This window comes from Rhincodon typus, chromosome 18 (assembly GCF_021869965.1).
Source record: "Rhincodon typus isolate 14 chromosome 18, sRhiTyp1.1, whole genome shotgun sequence".
Lineage (NCBI taxonomy): Eukaryota > Metazoa > Chordata > Chondrichthyes > Orectolobiformes > Rhincodontidae > Rhincodon > Rhincodon typus.
Window position 1 is genome coordinate 18,672,965 of NC_063349.1, and position 19,238 is coordinate 18,692,202.

General features: G+C 41.3%; 1 protein-coding gene across 1 annotated transcript in view; it reads left to right on the forward strand.

Moving 5' to 3' along the window:
• LOC109937248 (structural maintenance of chromosomes protein 1A-like) overlaps positions 1 to 19,238 on the forward strand; it is a 138,931-nt gene that overhangs the window by 20,001 nt on the left and 99,692 nt on the right. The window contains 3 exon segments of the mRNA XM_048607846.1: positions 3,704 to 3,907; positions 7,141 to 7,379; positions 16,548 to 16,806. Coding sequence (XP_048463803.1) covers positions 3,704 to 3,907; positions 7,141 to 7,379; positions 16,548 to 16,806 — 702 coding nt within the window.

Sequence of the window (19,238 nt, forward strand, 5' to 3'; positions counted from 1 at the left end):
GTGTTTTATTTCATTTTTTATTATTAACGTACAATTAGGGTAAAAGTAGGCCCACTCAAGGATAAAGGAGGAAGGTTATGTGTGGAGCCAGAGAAAATGGATAAGATCCTTAATGAGTACATTACATCAGTATTCACCGAAGCGAGAAACACGAGGGATGTTGAAGTTAAGGAAAGGTGTGTGAACATCCTCAGGCAGATCAACATAATGAAGAAGGAAATGTTGGGTGTCTTGATATGCATTAAGGTGGACAAGTCCCAAGAGCCAGATGGGATCTATCGCAGGATACTGTGGGAGGCAAGAGTGGAAATAGCTGGGACATTAATAGATATCTTTGCATCCCTTTGGCCTTAGACAAGGTTCCAGAAGACTGGAGAATGGCCAGTGTTGTTGCTTTGTTTAAGAAGAGAAGCGGGATAATCCAGGTAATCATAGGCCAATGAGCCTGACGTCAGGGGTGGGGAAGCTGTTGGAGAAGATACTGAAGAACAGGATTTGTTCATATTTGGAAGTGAATGGAATTATTATTGATAGGCAGTGTGGCTTTGTGGAGGGAAGGTCATGTCTCACCAACTTGATTGAGTTTTTTGAGGAGGTGACAAGAATGATTGATGAGGGAAGTGCAGCGGATGTTGTCTACTTGGATTTTAGCAAGGCATTTGATAAGGTACCTCATGGCTGTCTGGTACAAAATGTAGAGTCCCATGGGGTCTGGGATGTTCTAGCTAAATGGATACAGAACTGCTTGGCCATAGAAGACAGTAGTGGTGGAAGGGTGCTTTTTGGAATGGAGATCAGTAACTAGTGGTGTTCTGCAGGGTTCTGTGCTGGGACATTTGTTACTTGTGAAATATATAAATGATAATATATATTAATAATCTGGAGGAAAATAGGTGGTCTAATTAGTAAGTTTGGTGATGACACCAAAATTGTTGGAGTTGCAGATAGTGAAGAGGATTGTCGAAGGCTACAACAGTATGTAGATAGATTGTGGATATGGGCAGAGAAATGGCAGATAGAGTTTAATCTGGACAAATGTGAGGTAATGCATTCTGGAAGATCAAACTCAGGTATAAATTATGTAATAAATGGCAGAACCCTTAGGAGCATTGACATACAGAGAGTTCTAAGCGTATAGGTCCGCAGATCCCTGAAAGTGGCAACACAGGTGGATAAGGTCAAGAATGCATCCGGCATGCTTGCCTTCTTCAGCCGGGACATGGAATATAAAAGTTGGCAAGTTATGTTACAGCTGCATAAAACCTCAGTTAGGCCACATTTGGAATATTGCATGCTGTTCTGGTCACCACACTACCAGTAGGACATGGATGCTTTGGAGAAGGTGCAGAGAAGGTTTACCAGAATGTCGCCTCGTCAGAACAGTTTTAGGTATGAGAAGAGGTTGGATAAACTTGGATGTTTTCACTGGAAAGACGGAGGCTGAGGGGTGACCTGATAGAGATGTACAAAATTATGAGAGACAAAGAAAGGGTGGATGATCAGAAGCTTTTTCCCAGGCTGGAAAGGTCAACTACAAGAGGGTACAGGTTCAAGGTGAAAGTGGAAAGTTTGGAGGAGAAGTACAGAGAAAATTTTTCACACAAAGGGTCGTGGGTGCATGGGACACACTGTCAGTGGAAGTGGTGGAAGCAGGCACGTTAACAGCATTTAAAGCGTATCTTGATCAAAGCATGAATGGAAGGCGAACAGAGGGATCGAAACCATGTATGGGCAATAAGTAGTGGGTCTAAATGTGGAGTAGAAATTAATGCAGGCTTGTTGGGCCAAAGGGCCTGAACCTGCGCTGAATTGTTCTTTGTTCTTTTGTTTATATTAAAATTATATTAATAAGTAATTATCACTAGAGGCTGGATCTTTGTTTGCTTTTAAATAGAGGTGAGAGGCTATCTTTGGGATGAAAAATTATTAAAATATCAGCTAAAATTTCTGTAATTTCAGTCAACAGTATGAAGCATTTTTAGTTTTTGTATTGTGTTAATAATTTTAGAAAAATATTTCTGTTGTGCCATTCCTGCAAAACAAATAAGCTCCATTTTAAGATTAAAAATATATGGAGTGATTTTATTGGTTCCCGTACCATATCTGTAAATGAATAAGTTTTGAATGAATTAAAATCTTGCCCTAAGTGTCTGAGATAAAGGTAGAGAATACAGGAGAAGATGATGAATGTAATTCTTTGAGATATTTGAAATTTTGTTTTGTTATCTAGGATGTGTTTAGAGGAATCAAACAGAACATAGGAAGGGATGTGGTATAAACTGACTAGATACCTGTTTTTAGGTATGATGGTGCTGCTGCTGGGGTGAACCAGGGTTGATCTCCTGACTTGATGGTAATGATAGAGAGGTGGTTTACAGATTGTGGTTGACTGTAGTTCTGCTGCTTCTGATGGCTGACAACATCTCATGGATACCCAGTTTTTGAGCATTTAGATCTGTTGAAGTATATCCCATTTAGCTAGTCTTGGCAAGCAGCACAATGGAGTGCATCCGCATGGTGAAGTCGGGACTCCACCTCCACAATGACAGTGCCTTGACTACCAGTACTCCAGTACTGTCATGGACAGATCCATTTGCAACAGATTGGTGAGGATTAGGTCAAGTAATTTTTTGCCACTCAGTTCCATCAACACCTGCCTGCAATAATCCCAGTCTAGCAACTAAAGGACTTTAGAAAACAGACAGCTGGGTTTCATTTCTTCTGCATAAGTTAATGCCAGAAGGACCATTCAGCAACTCAGTCAGTAGTGGTGCAACTGAGCAACCCTTTGCACTGGATATGGAAGTCGCCCATCCAGACTGCATTCTGTGCCTTTGCAGCCCTAAGTGGTTCACTTCCCTCAATGGTGTTCAACATGGTGCAGTACTGATTTATCAGCTGAGGTGAGGCCTTTCTTGATAATCAACAGGTGGTTTCCTTGTTTCATCTGAAATCATGAGATTTCAAGGGGTCTGGAGTCAATCATGAGAACTCCCAAGGCAACTTCCTTCCAACTGTTTATCACTGTGCCATGATCTCCAGTCAGACTACCCTACCATCGGAACAGAACATACGTGGTGATGGTGGTACCTTGTACACTGTATATAAGTCATAGCCAGTGACCTATGTCCTAGGCTGTTCCTTCACTTGGGTCATTGGGCTTGAAATGTTAACCTGCTTTCTCTTAACAGATGCTGTTCTCTTGTTGAGGGTATCAATTTATAATTATCAAAAGAGTGAGGAAAGGTTGGAAAAATTTCTTAACGTATTAGGTTATTGCTGCATGAAATACTTTCTCTGCTTCAAATATTTGTCTCACGTTTGGATACCATTAAATTTGGGTAAATATTTGAAGCAGAGAAAGATACTTTGCTGTGTGAAGGAAGTAATAGTGCAATTAGTTTGGAATTATTGTAATGAAGAGTAGACAGAGATAAAATGGAGCAAATAGTCCCCTTCTGTCCTGTAGAACAGAAAGACTAGTAAGTGTTGATGTAATCAGGTGGACGTTTTGGCTTAGTATTCTCCAGTTTGTGGGGAACTGTAGTGAGATTTGTGGCTTGATGCTGGGAAGATATGCAACAGCAAAATATTTTACCAGAGCAGCAATTGAAGCATTTGTTGTAGTAGTGTTTTAATGGATATTTATTATATGTACTGATTATCCTCAGTCTAGTTTTAGTACACAACCTTTATATTGTAGGGCGCTGTGGAGAACATAGCAATGAAGAAACCTAAAGAGAGAACGCAGTTGTTTGAACAAGTTAGCAACTCAGGAGAACTGTCTAATGAATATGACAAGAAGAAGAAAGAAATGATGAACGCAGAAGAAGAAGCTCGGTTCAACTACAACAAAAAGAAAAATGTGGCAGTTGAACGTAGACATGCAAAGCATGAGAAGGAAGAGGTAATTAAAAGTTACATTGACTTTGTTCTATTCCACAATCAACTGCTTCTGCAGAAATAGAACTAGTATTTCAGGTGATTCAAAAGTTAATAGTGCATGCAAATCAGGATGTTAACCAGGAAGCGCCAGATTCAGTTCAGATATCTTAGTTAATTGTTGTTTTTTCCTAAAATGATAGTAAGTTTACCACAGTTGACTGAGGCTCTTATGTTAGAGAGGTGAACATAGCTCCTGTGAGGACAGGATACAACAGTTACAGTATGCACAATTAGCTGTCAACAATTGTTCACAGGTTGCAAATGTTATCACAAAGGAATTTGCAAATTATGTAACAGCCATGATATGGAGGTGCCGGTGTTAGACTGGGATGGACAAGGTCAAGTTGCACAACACCAGGTTATAGCCCAACAGGTTTATTTAAAATCACAAACTTTTGATGCGCTGCTTTTTCACCAGGTGAAGTCAACTGTTAACGGAGCAGCGCTCTGATTTCAAATAAACCTGTTGGACTGAGGAAAGGTTGTTCGACCCGAAGTGTTAACTCTGATTTTTCTCCTCAGATGCTGCCACACCTGCTGAGCTTTTCTAGCAATTTCTGTTTTCATTTCTGTTAGACTATAACCTGGTGTCGTGTGACTTCTCAAATTATATAATATCTTCTTTAACCAGAGGGCACTCCAAAATACCCCACATCCAATTAAATTTTGTTATATCACTGTTGTGATGAAAATAAGAAAGGCAACCAAATTATGCATACCAGGATATCACAAACAGTGAGATAAGTAAACAGATAATCATATTTACTGGTGTTTGAGGGACATTGCCCAGGGAATTAGGAGAAATTCCTTGCTCTTCATCAGATTATGCCATGAGACTTTAAATGTATACCTGAATGGGCAGATGTCTTTACATGAATAGGTCTAGAATTCAACACACCATTAGGAACAGAAACAGAAGTTGCTGGAAAAGCTCAGCAGGTCTGGCAGCATCCATGAAGAAAAATCAGAGTTAATATTTCAGGTCTGGTGACTCTTCCTCAGAACTGTTCTGAGGAAGGGTCACTAGACCCAAAAGTTAACTCTAATTTTAATTCAAAGTTGGTGCCAGACCTGTTGAACTTTTCCAGCAACTTCTGTTTTTGTTCCCAATTTGAAGCATCCACAGTTCTTTCTGTTTTTATTTACCACACCTTTAGTGCTGTACTGAATCATCAGTTAAGTACTGGAGAGCTGCTGTCTTTAGACAGTTTACATAATTAATTTGTGCTCTGGAATTAGAGGTATAAAGACAAAAACTGGCTGATGACACCAGGTGTGATTAATACTATGAAAGACTGACGAAACATGAAAATTTGCACAAGGGGCATTGGTAAATTCATTTCAATATAGATTAGTGTGAGGTGTTGTAGTTTGAAGGAAGAGTAGGAATAATAAAAGAAAAACATCTATTTATTGAAAATAATGTAAATGAGATAGGAGCTGCATGGAGAGAGATTTAGGGGTGTACACATTCACAAATCATTAAAAGCATCAACACATCAAAGCAAACACAAATTCATTTCTAGTAGAATAGAATACAAAAACCATGAGGCTATTTTAAATTTAAATAGAATCTCAGACTATACGTGGATTTATTTATTCATTCATTGTGTGGAATGTGGGTGTTGCTGGCTGGGCCAGCATTTATTGTCTGTCCCTAGTTGCTCTTGAGAAGATGGTGGTGAGCTGCCTTCTTGAACTACTGCAGTCGACCTGCTGTAGGTTGACCCACAATGCCATTAGGGAGGGAATTCCAGGATTTTGAGCCACTGACATGAACGGTGATTATTTCCAAATAAAAATCAAAGGACTGCGGATGCTGTAAATCAGGAACAAAAACAAAGTTGCTGGAAAAGCTCAGCAGGTCTGGCAGCATCTGTGGAGGAGAAAACATAGTTAATGTTTCGGGTCCCGTGACCCTCCCTCAGATTATTTCCAGGTCAGAATGGTGAGTGGTTTGGAGGGGAACTTTAAGGTGGTAGTGTTCCCATGTGTATGCTGCCCTTGTCATTCTAGATGGAAATGGTCATTGGTTTTGAAGGTGCTGTCTGAGGATCTTTGGTGAGTTTCTGCCGTGCTTCTTGTAGATAATACACACTGCTGCTCCTGAGCATCAGTGGTGGAGGGAATGGATGCTTGTGGATGCAGTGCCAATCAAGTGAGCTGCTTTTTCCTGGTTGGTGTCAAGCTTCTTGAGTATCTTTGATGCTGCACTTATCCAGGCAAGTGGGGAGTATTCCATCACAGTCTTGACTTGTGCCTTGTAGATGGTGGACAGGCTTTGGGGAGTTAGAAGGTGAGTTACACGCTGCAGTATTCCTAGCCTCTGACCTGCTGTTGTAGCCACTCTGTACTTTTCTGACCTCCATTTCTACACTGCTAAGTTTGCAACTGAGAAATGAAACTGAGAACAGAAAACAGGACAGAGGCCACGAGTTTAGTTTGAGTCCAGTTCAGAAGAATCAGTTCAATTCAGGGGAACAGTTCCTCCTATCTGAAGAATCAAATTTTCAACCCAACAGTTTAAAATTATGGTTCAAAATAATACTGAAAGTTTAAGAAAGTATTTTACTTATGCAAAATCACCTCAACTACTGTTGAACAATGTAATTTAGTTTCTGGGTTTAAATACTAATTTAACTAGTTGTGGCATCCTACTTGGAAAAACCTTATGGAACAGATAACAATAGAAGTATCGTTGTGAGGCCAGGCGGTTAACTTCCACTCAAGCACTGTGGATCCTTGCTACCATAGGTTCCAGCTATTTCAAAATATCCAGCTGCTGCACCCCCAATCTGTTTTGTCAGCTAGATTAACCTTGGGTCTTCCAATATTGTGTTGGTCTAGAGCTGACAAATGTCAGGGCATTTGTCTGATGCTAACTGCTGCAGGGGTTACTTGGGCCCAGTTCTCAACACCTCCAGCTAGTGTTATTGGACTGCCAGCTGGCACGCTCTGCTCGGCATATTCTAAATCATTGTGATGTACTCCATTAATAATGTGTTATATTTGTACAAATACATGATACCTTTTATAATATAAGAATGTTTTGCTCAAATATGGTAGATATTTTGCTACTTTGCAAATATGTTTAGAGCAGAGTGGTATTTTGTTGAATATTGTGTTTTGTTTTTGATACTTTACAAATGAATACCCATGATAAATATTGCATTTTTCTTATAATTGAACACTTAGGCAGATCGTTACCAAATGTTGATAGAGGAGCTAAAAGCAAGCAAGATTCAGTTGCACCTGTTCCTTTTATATTATAATGAGAAGTTTATAGAAAACATCAACGAAGATCTACAAGCCAGCAATAAAGCTGTAAGTAGTCAGAAAGTAAGACAGGTTGCAGCAGAAGAAGAAGTGAGAACAAAGAAAAAAGAGTTGGGCAAACTTAACAGAGAACTGCAACAAATTGAGAAGGAGATAAAGTAAGTTTACTGTTTGTTCTACCTTATTGCAATGAGAATATAATTTTAAATGTTGAGTTTCTAATCATAGTTACTGCTTAGATTTTACAGAGAAAATACTTCTGATAGTATATCTGCTTTTGTATGAAAGCTGATTATGTGACATTTCTCCATTTTCATTCTTCAAAAATGAGATCATGTTTGGCAGCACTTAATTGGGAGCAGTGAAGAAATGGATTATCTGGGACACATCAGTGTGAACACAGCAGAGAGCAATGTGTTTTAATAGAAGCTGTATATTTAAGAAGTGGAAAATAAAGCTGAGCTTTTTAGACTGTACAGAGTATCCCTCGCTGGTACTGAGATACATGCATTTGTGAGAAATTAATTTTAGGCCCATTGAGAAGGACGGCTAATGTTGTAGAGGGAGCCATGACAAACAAACAAAGCCCAACTGAGGAAGTTGAGATGGGATTTGGTTTTTTTGACATTATTGAGGAGGATCTTCAGACAATCCATCTCCCTCGTCCAGAGGAGATCAGAGGGATACAGTGAGGATCTGTAGATGGAGGAAGGTGTTCCCCAATTCATTATGTTAACCCCTCTCTCCCCAGGATTCAACTACCTGCACTGACAGAGTGCCAGTGACACAGTGATTGTGGCAGATGCAGACGGTATTATATATTTGTGCGCTGGTCCAAAATGACGTGATGCCTCCCAGTCCTTAATAGTTTTTACCTGTAGCCATCACGATCATCTCAGCTGTTCCAAAGATCAACTGCAGAACTAAGTGACATCTTGTAGCCAGCAATTCATCGCATCATATGAAGTGTGTCACAGATGGCCTATTCTGGAGCTTTGGAAAATATATTAATTTGGGGGAAGGTAGGCCAGTGCAGCCACAAAGAGCATTGCATTTTGCCTGTATTGATGAATTGCCTCAGGTATGTGGAGTCATCAGCTGTACTGATGTTGCCATCAAGGCATAAACAGAGCATGTAAACAGATTTCTGGACAGAGAAGTCTTCCAGTCACTTCCACTCAGGAACTACATCTTGATGGTTTGCACTCCATTCCCAGGCAGCTACCATGATTTCTTTCTTTGGGTAATATCTCCTCTCCAAGGGTATCTTCAGGGATAAATGTTATTCCTAAGGAGATAGCTCCTGGCATCTGTCCAGCACCCGGACAACGGTGGAGAGGTGGGCTCCAACCAAATCCGCGTACTAATACAAACCTGCAATTTGAAACCATTGGCATTGTGAAGATGCCCTTCTGTTGTAATGACCAGCTTGGTGGTGCATTCCAGTATAAAACAACAAAGGTGATCTGCTCCTTGTTGCATAACATAAATATACATAAAGAGGTGTTGAACTAGATGATGTGGAGGACCTGAACCACAATTCCTTGAGGAGAACTGGGAGGAGGGAGATTCTTCAGAGTATTCCAGCACTCATGTATTATGGGAAGACCATTATGTGAATGGTACTAACTTCTGAGGAATTTCACTGGATTGCAAACGTTAACTCTGATTTCTCTCCACTGATGCTGTCAGACCTGCTGAGCCTTTTCAGCAATTTCTGTTTTTGTTTCTGACTTACAGCACCCACAGTTCTTTCCATTTTTATTGGTCATGGAAACCTCCTGCTAATTTTTATGTAATGATCCCACCCAACTCTCAGCTGATAAATCAGTGTCCACCTTGTTGAATACCACTTGGAGGAAGCACTGAAAATAGCAACGGTGCAGAATGTACTCGGATGAGGGATTTCAATGTCCACCACTAAGAGTGGCTTAGAGAGAGCACTACTGATCGACCTGGTTGAGTCCTAAATGACATTGCTGCTGGACTAAATCTGCGGCAATTAGTGAAAGAATCATCAAGATTGAAAAACATACTTGATTTCATCCTTATCATTCTCCTTTTTGCAGATGTATCTGTCTGTGACAGTATCAGTAAGAGTGACCACCGTACAGTCCTTTGGAGATGACCTTCCATCCTCACATTGAGAATACCTTAAATTGTGTTGTGTTTTTTTCTTAACTTATTCACATGCTGAGGGCATCGCTGGTTAGGCCAGCATTTATTGCCTATCCCTAATTGCCCAGAGGGAAGTTAAGAGTCAACCACATTGCTTGAGTCTGGGTAATGTCAGAAGTCACACGACACCAGGGTATAGTCCAAGAGGTTTATTTGAAATCACAAGTTTTCGGTGCGCTGCTCCTTCTTCGGGTGAAGACTTCACCTGATGAAGAAGCAGTGCTCCGAAAGCTTGTAATTTTAAATAAACCTGTTGGATTTCAACCTGGTAATGTGTGACTTCTGACCTTGTCCACCCCAGTCCAACACCGGCACCTCCACATTTTGAGTCTGGAATCACATGTAGGCCAGATCAAGTGGGATGGCACTTTCTTTCCCTGAAGGGCATTAAATGAACCAGATGGGTCTTTCCAACAATTGACAATGGATTTGTAGTTGTCATTAGGCTTGTACTTCCAGGTTATTTTTATTTAAATTCCACCATCTGCCATGGTGGGATTCAAATCTGGTTCCCCAGAACATTACCTGGGCCTTTGGATTACCAGTGCAGTGATATTATGTTGCCTCCTAATGTGTAAATGGGACTCACTTCAACCAGATCTAGCAACTGAAATCTGGATATCTGTGAGGCATCCTGGACCATCAGTAGCAGCAGAATCTTTCTCCTAATGCAACCTGCAACCTCATGGCCTGGCATATCCCCCACTTTACCATTACCATCAAGCCAGGGTATCACTTACCTGGGAGCTGGGACAACATTGGGACCGGTGGGGGAGGTGCAGGAACAGTAAGTTCTTTAAAAATTTACTTATTCTGAACGAGATGAAAGATATTGGAGTGATGTCAGAAGTTAGCAGCAAGCTGCTTGGCTGGTAAGGGAGCTACCTTGGGGAACTCTCCTGAACGAGTAAATATTTTAAAAGTGCAAAATAGTTTAGGGATACAGTTAGCTGGTAAGAGTAGAATATTTAAGGAAGACTAAGGAAGTTTTAAATCATAGCAGGCAAGGGCAGCCAAGAGGAATGTGTGTTCTGTCACATGTGAGGAGTCATGCAGCCTACTGGTGTCCAGGATGACAACGTGCAGGAAGTGCTCTCATATACACAAACGTGAGCTCCAGGTTTCAGTGCTTGAGTGGCAGTTGGAGACATGTGGATAGCACATTTAGAGAGGTGTTCACACCACAGCTGAAGGGATGGAGGAAAGAAGGCAATGGATGACAGTAAAAGAAAAACATGCAAATAGTACAAGAGTCTCTGGTGGTCATGCTCACAAATCAGTTTTCCATTCTGCAAGCTTAGGGGTGTGCTGGTACCTCAAGGGAGTGGAGTTAGAGCCAGGCTTCTGGCACCACTGGCACCCTGACTATATACGAAGGGAGGAAGAGCTATAATGATAGGGGATTGATAAGTTAGGAGAACAGATTGGCATTTTTGTGCCCGCAGATGTAACTCCAGGATGGTGTGTTGCGTCCCTAGTGCCAGGGTCAAGAATGTCACTGAGCAGCTACAGGGCACCCTGGAGGGGTAGGGTGATAAGAGAGAGATTATAATACACGTTGTTACTGATGATGTAGATATGAGGTTTTGCATCAAGAGTTCAGGAAGTTAGGTAATTAATTAAAAAGCAGGACCTCAAAGGTTGTAATCTCAAGAATACTCCTGGTCCCACACCTCGCAAGCACAGAAGTAGGAGAATAAAGTAGATGAATGCGTGACTCAACAGTTGATGTAGGAGGGAGGGTTTTAGATTCCTGTATCAATGGGAATGTATCTGGGGATCATAGGACCTCTAGAAGTGGGACTAACATCCTTGCCAAAGGGTTTACTAGTGCTTTTGGGGGTAGTTTAAACTAGTTTAGCATTCGTTCAATTGTGACACAGCATAATTTTAAAAAGGAACCAAGGTAGAGCACATGCAACCATGTGGTGTTTCAAGGGAGTAAGGCAAGGCTGGATGGCATCTACTTTAATACCATGTGTATTAGAGATAAGACAGATGAGTTAGGTATGGATATACACGTGGAACTGCAGTGTAGTCGCTGTCACAGAGATGTGGTTGCGGGAAGGACAAGACCGGCAACTTAACATTCTGGGGTATAGGATCTTCAGAAGGGACAAGGGAGGGTGCAAAAGTAATCGTGTTATTAGTTAGTCAGAAGGGATGGTGCCTTGGAAGGGTGATCAAATGGGGCTTAGTGTGTAGAACTTAGGAATAAAAGAGGAGCAGTCACATGCCTAACAGCGTATTGTAGCCCCCCCAGACAGACAGTGGATATTTGAGGAGCAGATATACAATCAATTCACTTAAGGCATTTGAAGGAAGGGATTAATTATATTAGGGGATTTCAACTATCCCAGTATTAATTAGATAATCATGGTAAAGTAGGCTTAGATGGGGGCAAATTTCTTGAAATGTATACAGGAGAGCTTTTTATGTCAACATGTAGGTTGCCCAATAAGGGATGGTGCAGTGCTGGAGGCATGAAACCAGCCACATGTTCAAGTTGACACTGGGGAGCATTTTAGTGATAGAGACCCCAACACTATATATTTTTAAGTTTGTCATGAAGAAGGGGAAGGATGGTCTGCAAAAAAGGGGTTTTCGATGGGCAAGACAAGTTTTATTAAAATAAGGGAGGTTCTGGTCAAAGTAGACTGGGAACAGCTTCTTGAGGGTAAACCTACAGCAGAACTGTGGGAGGTGTTCAAAAAGGTACTGGGAGGAGTACATGCCCAACATGTTCCCTTTAGGGTGAAATGTCGGAGCAACAAGCCCAGAGAACCATAGATGTCCAGGAATATTCAAGACAGGATAAAAAGGAAAAGAGCGACATGTAACAGGTGGAAAGGGAGCAAAACAATGGAGTCACTAGAGGTGTTTAGGACGTGCAGAAGGAGCTCAAGAAAGCAATTAGGAGAGCAAAGAGGGGGACATGAAAAAACACTGGCGGACAAGGTTAACAGGAATGACAAGATATTCTACAAGTATATCGAGGGGAAGAGAAAAACCGAAGAAAGAGAAAAGTTATTAGGAACCAAGGGGCAATATGTGAAGCCGGGGCACATTGGTAGAGTATTAAATGAATACTTCATATCTGTCTTTACTTGCAAGAATGAGGTTGCAAGTACAGAATTCAAGGCAATGGACTGTGAACTTCTTGAGCAGATTGATGTTAGAAGCGAGGAATTTTGTAGATTTAAAAGTGGACAAATTCCTCCAGGCCAGAATGAATTGTATCCCAGGCTTCTGTGAAAGACAAGCGATGAAATTACAGGGGCTTTGCTCCAAATTTTGAAATTGTCTGTGACCATAGAGGAGGTACCAGAGGACTGGAGGATAGCTAATGTTGATCCATTTTCGAGAAGGGTGGTCGAGAAAGACCAGGGAACTATAGACCAGTGAGTCTAAATCAGTGGTAGGGCAACTTGGTGAAAATAGTGAAGGAGAAAATGATTCTGTCATTCAGAGAGGCAAGATCTGATCATGGCTCTGTCAGAAGGAGATCCTGCCTAACAAATCTGGTGGAATTTTTCAAATTGGTGACCAATTGCTTGGATGAGTCGAGGGCTGTTGATGTAGTTTATATGGATTTCAGCAAGATTTTTGACAAGGCCCCATATGGGAAACTACTAAAGAAGGTAAAAATTGGCAAGTTGAATCCAATATTGGCTTAGTGACTGGAGAAACGGTAGTGGTAAAAGGCTGTTTGTGTGACTGAAGCCCTGTGTCAGGTGATGTACTATAGTGATCACTACTGAGTCTCTTACTGTTTATGATCTTCATAAATTATGTAGATGAGAATTTTAAGGGGTGGAGTGATGATAAATAAGTTTGCAGATAACTCAAAGATTGGTTGGGTGGTTGACAGTGAGGAGGAAGATATTAAGGTCATAAGAAGATATAGATGGATTGATCAGATGGGCAGATCAGTGGCAAATGGAATTTAACCTTGATATATGTGAGATGATGCACTTTGGAAGATGACAAAGGAGTACTCAATGAATGTTAAGACGCTAGGAAGCTCAGACAAACAGAGGGATCTTGAAGTGCTTGTCCACAGATCCCTGACGGTGGCTGGGCAGGTTAATAGGGTTGTTAAGGAATACGGCATGCTTGCCTTTATCTGCCATGGCTAGATTATAAGAGCAGGGAGGTCATGTTGGAGCTGTACAGAACTTTGGTTAGGCCACAGCTGGAAGACTGTGCGCAAGTCTGGTCACCATACTGCAGGGAGAATGGAGTTGCAGTGGAGGGGATGCAAAGGAGATTCACTAGGAAGTTGCCTGGGTGGAGCATTTCAGCAATGAAGAGAGGCTGGATAAACTTGGGTCGTTTCCTTTGGAGTAGAGAAGGTTGAGAGGAGGCCTGTTAGAGATGTATAAGATTATGAGGGGCATGGACAGGGTGAAAAGAAGGCAGTTGTTCCCCTTAGTTGAAAGGTCAATAACAGGGCGCATAATTTTAAATTCCAACGCAGGATGTTTAGAGCCTTTTCAACCACAGGGTGATGGGGTTCTGGAATAACAGTCAAAGCTATGGCATTGTGCAGGAAAGTGGGATTGTAGGTAGTACTTTATTCTTGGCAGCACAGACTCACTGGGGTGTAGGGCCTTTTCTGTATTGGATGATACTGTGATTCTATGAATGAGGAGTGCATACCAGACGCAGTTAAAAATGAGCTGTCAACCTGTGAAGTCGCAAAACAGTACTACTTGAATGCCAAAAAGCATAAGCAGCAAGTGATAGACAGATTTTGTGGGTGATTTTTTTTTTTATCCAATGGATCTACCCTGTGCTGGCCTGCTACATCCAGTCAAGGACGATGGTGGACAATTAAATAACTCAATGTTGGGGGAGCCCAGCACACCAGTGCAAAAGATAAGGCTGAAGCATTTGCAATAATCTTCAGCCAGAGATGCCTAATGGATGATCCATTTCAGCCTCTTCCAGTGGTTCCCCACCACTGCCAGTCTTCAGTCAGTTCAGTTCACCCCATGTGATAACAAGAAATGACTGAAGGCACCAGATATTGCAAAGGCCCCAGACAACATTGCAGCAATAGTTTTGAAAACGTGCTCCAAAACTTGCTGCATCCCTAGCCAGGCTGTTCAGTGCAGCTACAACATTAGTGTCTGCCTGACAATGTGGAGAATTGCCCAGGTATGTCCTGTACACAAAAGACAGGACAACTTACCCAGCCAGTTACTGCCCCATCAGTCTACTCTCCATTATCAATGAAATGATGGAATGTGTCATCAATAGTGCTATCAAGCAGCACTTGCTTGGCAATAACTCATTCATTGACTCCAGCTTGGATTCTGCCACAGCCACACAGCTCCTAACCTCTGTTCAGCCTTGGTTCAAACATGGACAAAGAGTTGAAATCTAGAGGTGAATTGAAAGTAATTTCCCTTGAATTAAAGGTTGCATTTGACCAAGCGTGATATTGAGGAGTGGTAGTAAATCTAGAGGTTTTGGGAATCAGGGAAAAAAGCTCTCTGCTGATTGAAGTCATACCTGGCCCAAAGGAAGATGGCTGTGGTTGTTGGAGGTCAATCATCTTAGTTCCAGGTTATCTGTGCCAGAGTTCTTTAGGGCAGCATCCTTTGTCAGCTGCTTCATCAATGACCTTCCTCTCATCATTAGGTCAGAAGTGGGGATGTTCACTGATGATTGCACAGATTTTAGCACCACTTACTATTCCCTCAGATACTGAAGCAGTCACTGCCCAAATGTTGCAAGACCTGGATGATGTCCAAGCTTGGGGTGACAAGTGGCAAGTAAAATTCAAGTCAGAGAAAATTAAACATTTTTTTTCATCGATGTATTCTGATTTGGAGTGTTACCCTGTGCTTTTTGAATCAACTATTGGTGTAATTGATTCTCTCAGAATGCTGGAGCCCTTTTCAAGATCACCAAACTTATGTCCTGAATAGTGGAAAATAATGTATTGAACATGCCCACTTCCGAATGGATATTAAAATTGAGTAGTTGTCTTGTACAAGCATTTCATATGTCAACAGCTGCCAAGCTCTGAATACCATATTTTAGTGTACAGTGGACTTTGTACCACTAGTGTGGAACCTCTGGATATTTCTGCTGTTAGCCAACATTTGCAATGATGAAATGGTCTCCTAACAACAGAAAACTTACCATTGCATTTCCGACATACATTTCTTTCAACTTTTTACTTCATAGGTTTGAAAATTTCTGGATCGAATTTCCATATTTGAGGCTTTATTTTGTTTTCTATCCTTTGACGAGTAGACTCCACGAGTTTTAGCACATGATGATCCCGATTTTAAGTTTCTGCTGGGCATTGTACAGATGTGGGCTAGGCATATGGCCCACCTGAGGCATGAAATTTCTCCTGCTTGGCCAGATCAGCATCGATCTACTCACCCATTTGACAAACTGGGAGGCTGTAACTGCCCTGCATTAATAGAAAATCATGTAGTAGGAAACTTTCAGTGGAGCTGCTTAAGGAATGGGCCTAACTTCGAGACTAAGGTAGAGCTCAGGAGGCTTTTATGATTCGGATTGAGGGATAGGTGGATGGTGCATGCAAGGCCTAAGGTTTCTTTGAGGTCCAGAGAAGCAGTTCCACAAAGAAACAGTTCTTTTCTGCAGAAAAATTAAGTTACTTGTCCAGGCCTCTTTTGAGTTTGGCTTCCTTCTGTTGTGTTCCGTTTGCAGACCTCCTGTTAAAACTGCAATTGGGCTGTAATGATGTCCTTGAGTAGGATCTGCATATTCAAAAAAGGGTGCCACTTTTTTTTGCTTAGCGTTCCTTACCTGTTCAAAGACCAGTTGACACTTCAACCCTCAAGAGGGAGGCAGAACCTGTGTGTAAGCCACATGAGCCAGTTTCCACTAGGCAAGGAAAACTTACCCTCGCATCATATGCTGTACTATATGAAGACTGTTCATTGAGAATTCATAATCTTTGTGATCTTGTATGTCTGACTAAAGTTTAGTTTGCTGTGCAGATTTCCCTGTATAAGGCTTAGTCTAGGGTATGGTGTTTCGAGTCCTTCCATTGCACCAACATTGCAAAATCATATCACCAATTCAAATTTGTCTTAGGTTGTAGATGAAGTTGATGAATTTGTGAATTTAATTTAATTTTATTATTACATTACCAGAGTTCATGACTTTAATCTGAATGAGAAACGACCCAGTTATATCAAAGCCAAGGAGAACACAAGGCACTATGTGAAGAAGGTCGAAGTAGCTAGGAAATCTCTGAAAAGCTGTGAGAAACAATACAGCATTCATCAGCAGGCAGTGAAAGAACTGGAGTTTGAGCTGGATGATGTGAGTAAAGTATGGAAGGCTTTTGAGGAAGAAGCAGTAGCAGAAATCAGCAGCAGAGGTCGTAGCATGGAACTGGAGGAGAGCCAGGTAAACAAAAACAATTGCTACTTGTTTCACTTTTTCTGTTCTTATTTACATTTTTTGTTGTCTTGTGTCTTCTTTACATTTTTTGTCATTACTGTAACTTCTTCAATCAAACAAAATGATCATGATATTTGAAAAGTTTATGGTACCATTATTTTTGACGATGTTCTCCTGCTTCGAAGTTCACCCACATGCTCTGGTGAATTTTCTGGGGTTAACAGAAGCTTGGTGCAGCACTTAAAGCAGTGCATTTCGGGCACCCGTCTGCCCGACATGCTGCAAAAATCGAGTGGCTCCTGCTGTATTCTTGGTGTTATGTGTGATGAACATGGATATGTCCCAGTGAAACTCTTTGCAAAAGGGTAGTATGGTGATAGTAACAAGGTCAGCCAGCTGGACTTCATAGAATGTGAGTTCCCTGATTGGGGCAGGTAATCTGGACCAATCAGGGAGCCCTGACTGACGGTTAAAAAGGGGAGTGTCAGAGAAACTGGCACTCTGATAGCTGACTCCAAATGAGGCAGTACTAAAGTCAAACACTGTTCACATGTAAGTAAAGGGTGACTTGGTGACAGGATACTGGCCACTGTGGAGTTACTTCAGATGGCACATATGTAAAGAAGGTACTTTCCAGGTTCACAGTCACAATCCTAGCTTGGTTCCGAGGTAAATTCAAAGTTATGTTCAGTGGACATATGATCCAGCAGCTCAGCTGCTAAATAAGAGGTTGGAATATGGAAACTCCCTGATGATGGAGGTTTCTAGCTTTGGTGCTACGAAAATCTTGGAATTTCCTTCTAAATTGCACTGTGCAGGTAGCTGCAACACATCAACTGCAGCAGTTCAAGAAAGTGGCTGGCCACCACCTTCTCAAGAGCAATTATTGGTGTGTAGTAAATGTTGGCCTGGTCAGTGACACCCATATTACATGAATAAATGAAAAAAAAGAACGGTTAGGAATTAAAAGAAATTCTCAGTGGCCTGGTATCCAATGTTATAGCCGTACACTTACCAAAGTATGATTGCTGTGCATCAGAAGAGATGAAGGATAAAAATATGAGAGGTAGGAGCAGGAGTAGGCCATATGACCCTTCAAACATGCTGTGCATTCAAAACAATTATGTTTAATACTCTACATTATTTCCATTTCTGGCCCGCTTTCTATACTCTTTAATGGAGCATCCATAACCTTCAAAGTAGAGAATTGCAAAGATATACAGCCTTTGAAGAAGCAAATTTCTCCTCATATTTGCTCTAAATAATGGGCCCCTTGTTACCTCTGCTATCGAGATATTGTTTTCACTCCTGTTTGTTTATGAACAATGAATCTCAAAAAGCACATGGATAGATTACAGTGTAATTTGTACACAGGGTGCAGTCCAAGAAAGATCTGGTTAGGTTTGGACAAAAGTACAGTCGTGGATCCTGTAATTGTTTAAAGGAGTCATTAACTTTGGGAGATAGGGTGAATTCACTTTATTAAAGAGTCTTGTGGATTGTCTCAGCTGTTATGGTGCTATTTGTTACAACTGTTTGTTACAAGATGTGAGCAGAGTTCTCTAAATAGGTTGTATGGATAGGCCTGAAGACTGCCTACTAAGGCAGAAGGTTTTAATGAAAAGATTTTTCTCAGCATTACTGTTACAAAATATTGATCTTCGTATCAATCCTTGTGGCACTCCACTAGTCACAGCCTGTCAGCTTGAAAATTCCTGTTTATCCTTTGTCTTTCTCTTTGTTGTTAATCAGTCTTCAATTCATGCTAACATTATTTCCCCCAACTGCAAACTGCAATGACACAAGTCAGAATGGGTGGGTACTTGGGTTTACAGCTCTGGCTAGCTTCCTTTGGGTGCAGGGTGTCCTTAACTAAAATTGCAAAGCAATGACGTAGAAACAAAGGGTAGTGGACAGAAATAAAAATAGAAAGCAATGGGAAAACTCAGCAGTATGGCAGCATCTGTAGAGAGTTAAATTGAATTAGTGCTTAGGGTACTTTTTTTATTCATTCAAAAATGTGTGTTTTGTTGCATTGGCCTGCATTTATGGTCCATTCCTAGTTGCCTCTCAGTAAGTGGTGGTGAGTTGCCTTCTTGAACTGCTGCACTCCATTTGGTGAAGGGACACTCAAAGTGGTATCAGAGAGGGAATTCCAGAATGTTAATCCAGTGACAGTGAAGGAACAGCGATACGTTTCCAAGTCAGGATGGTGAGTGCTTGGAGGGAAACTTGCAGATGGTATTCCCATATATCTAACATACTGCCTTGTCCTTCTAAATAGTAGTGGCCATGGGTTTGGAAGATCCTGTCAAAGGAACCTTTGTGAATTTCTGCAGTGCATCTTATAGATGGTATGGTACAGACTCCTGTTACTGTTCATCAGTGGTAGAGAGAGTAACTGTTTCAGGACATGGTCCCAATTAAGTGAGTTCCAT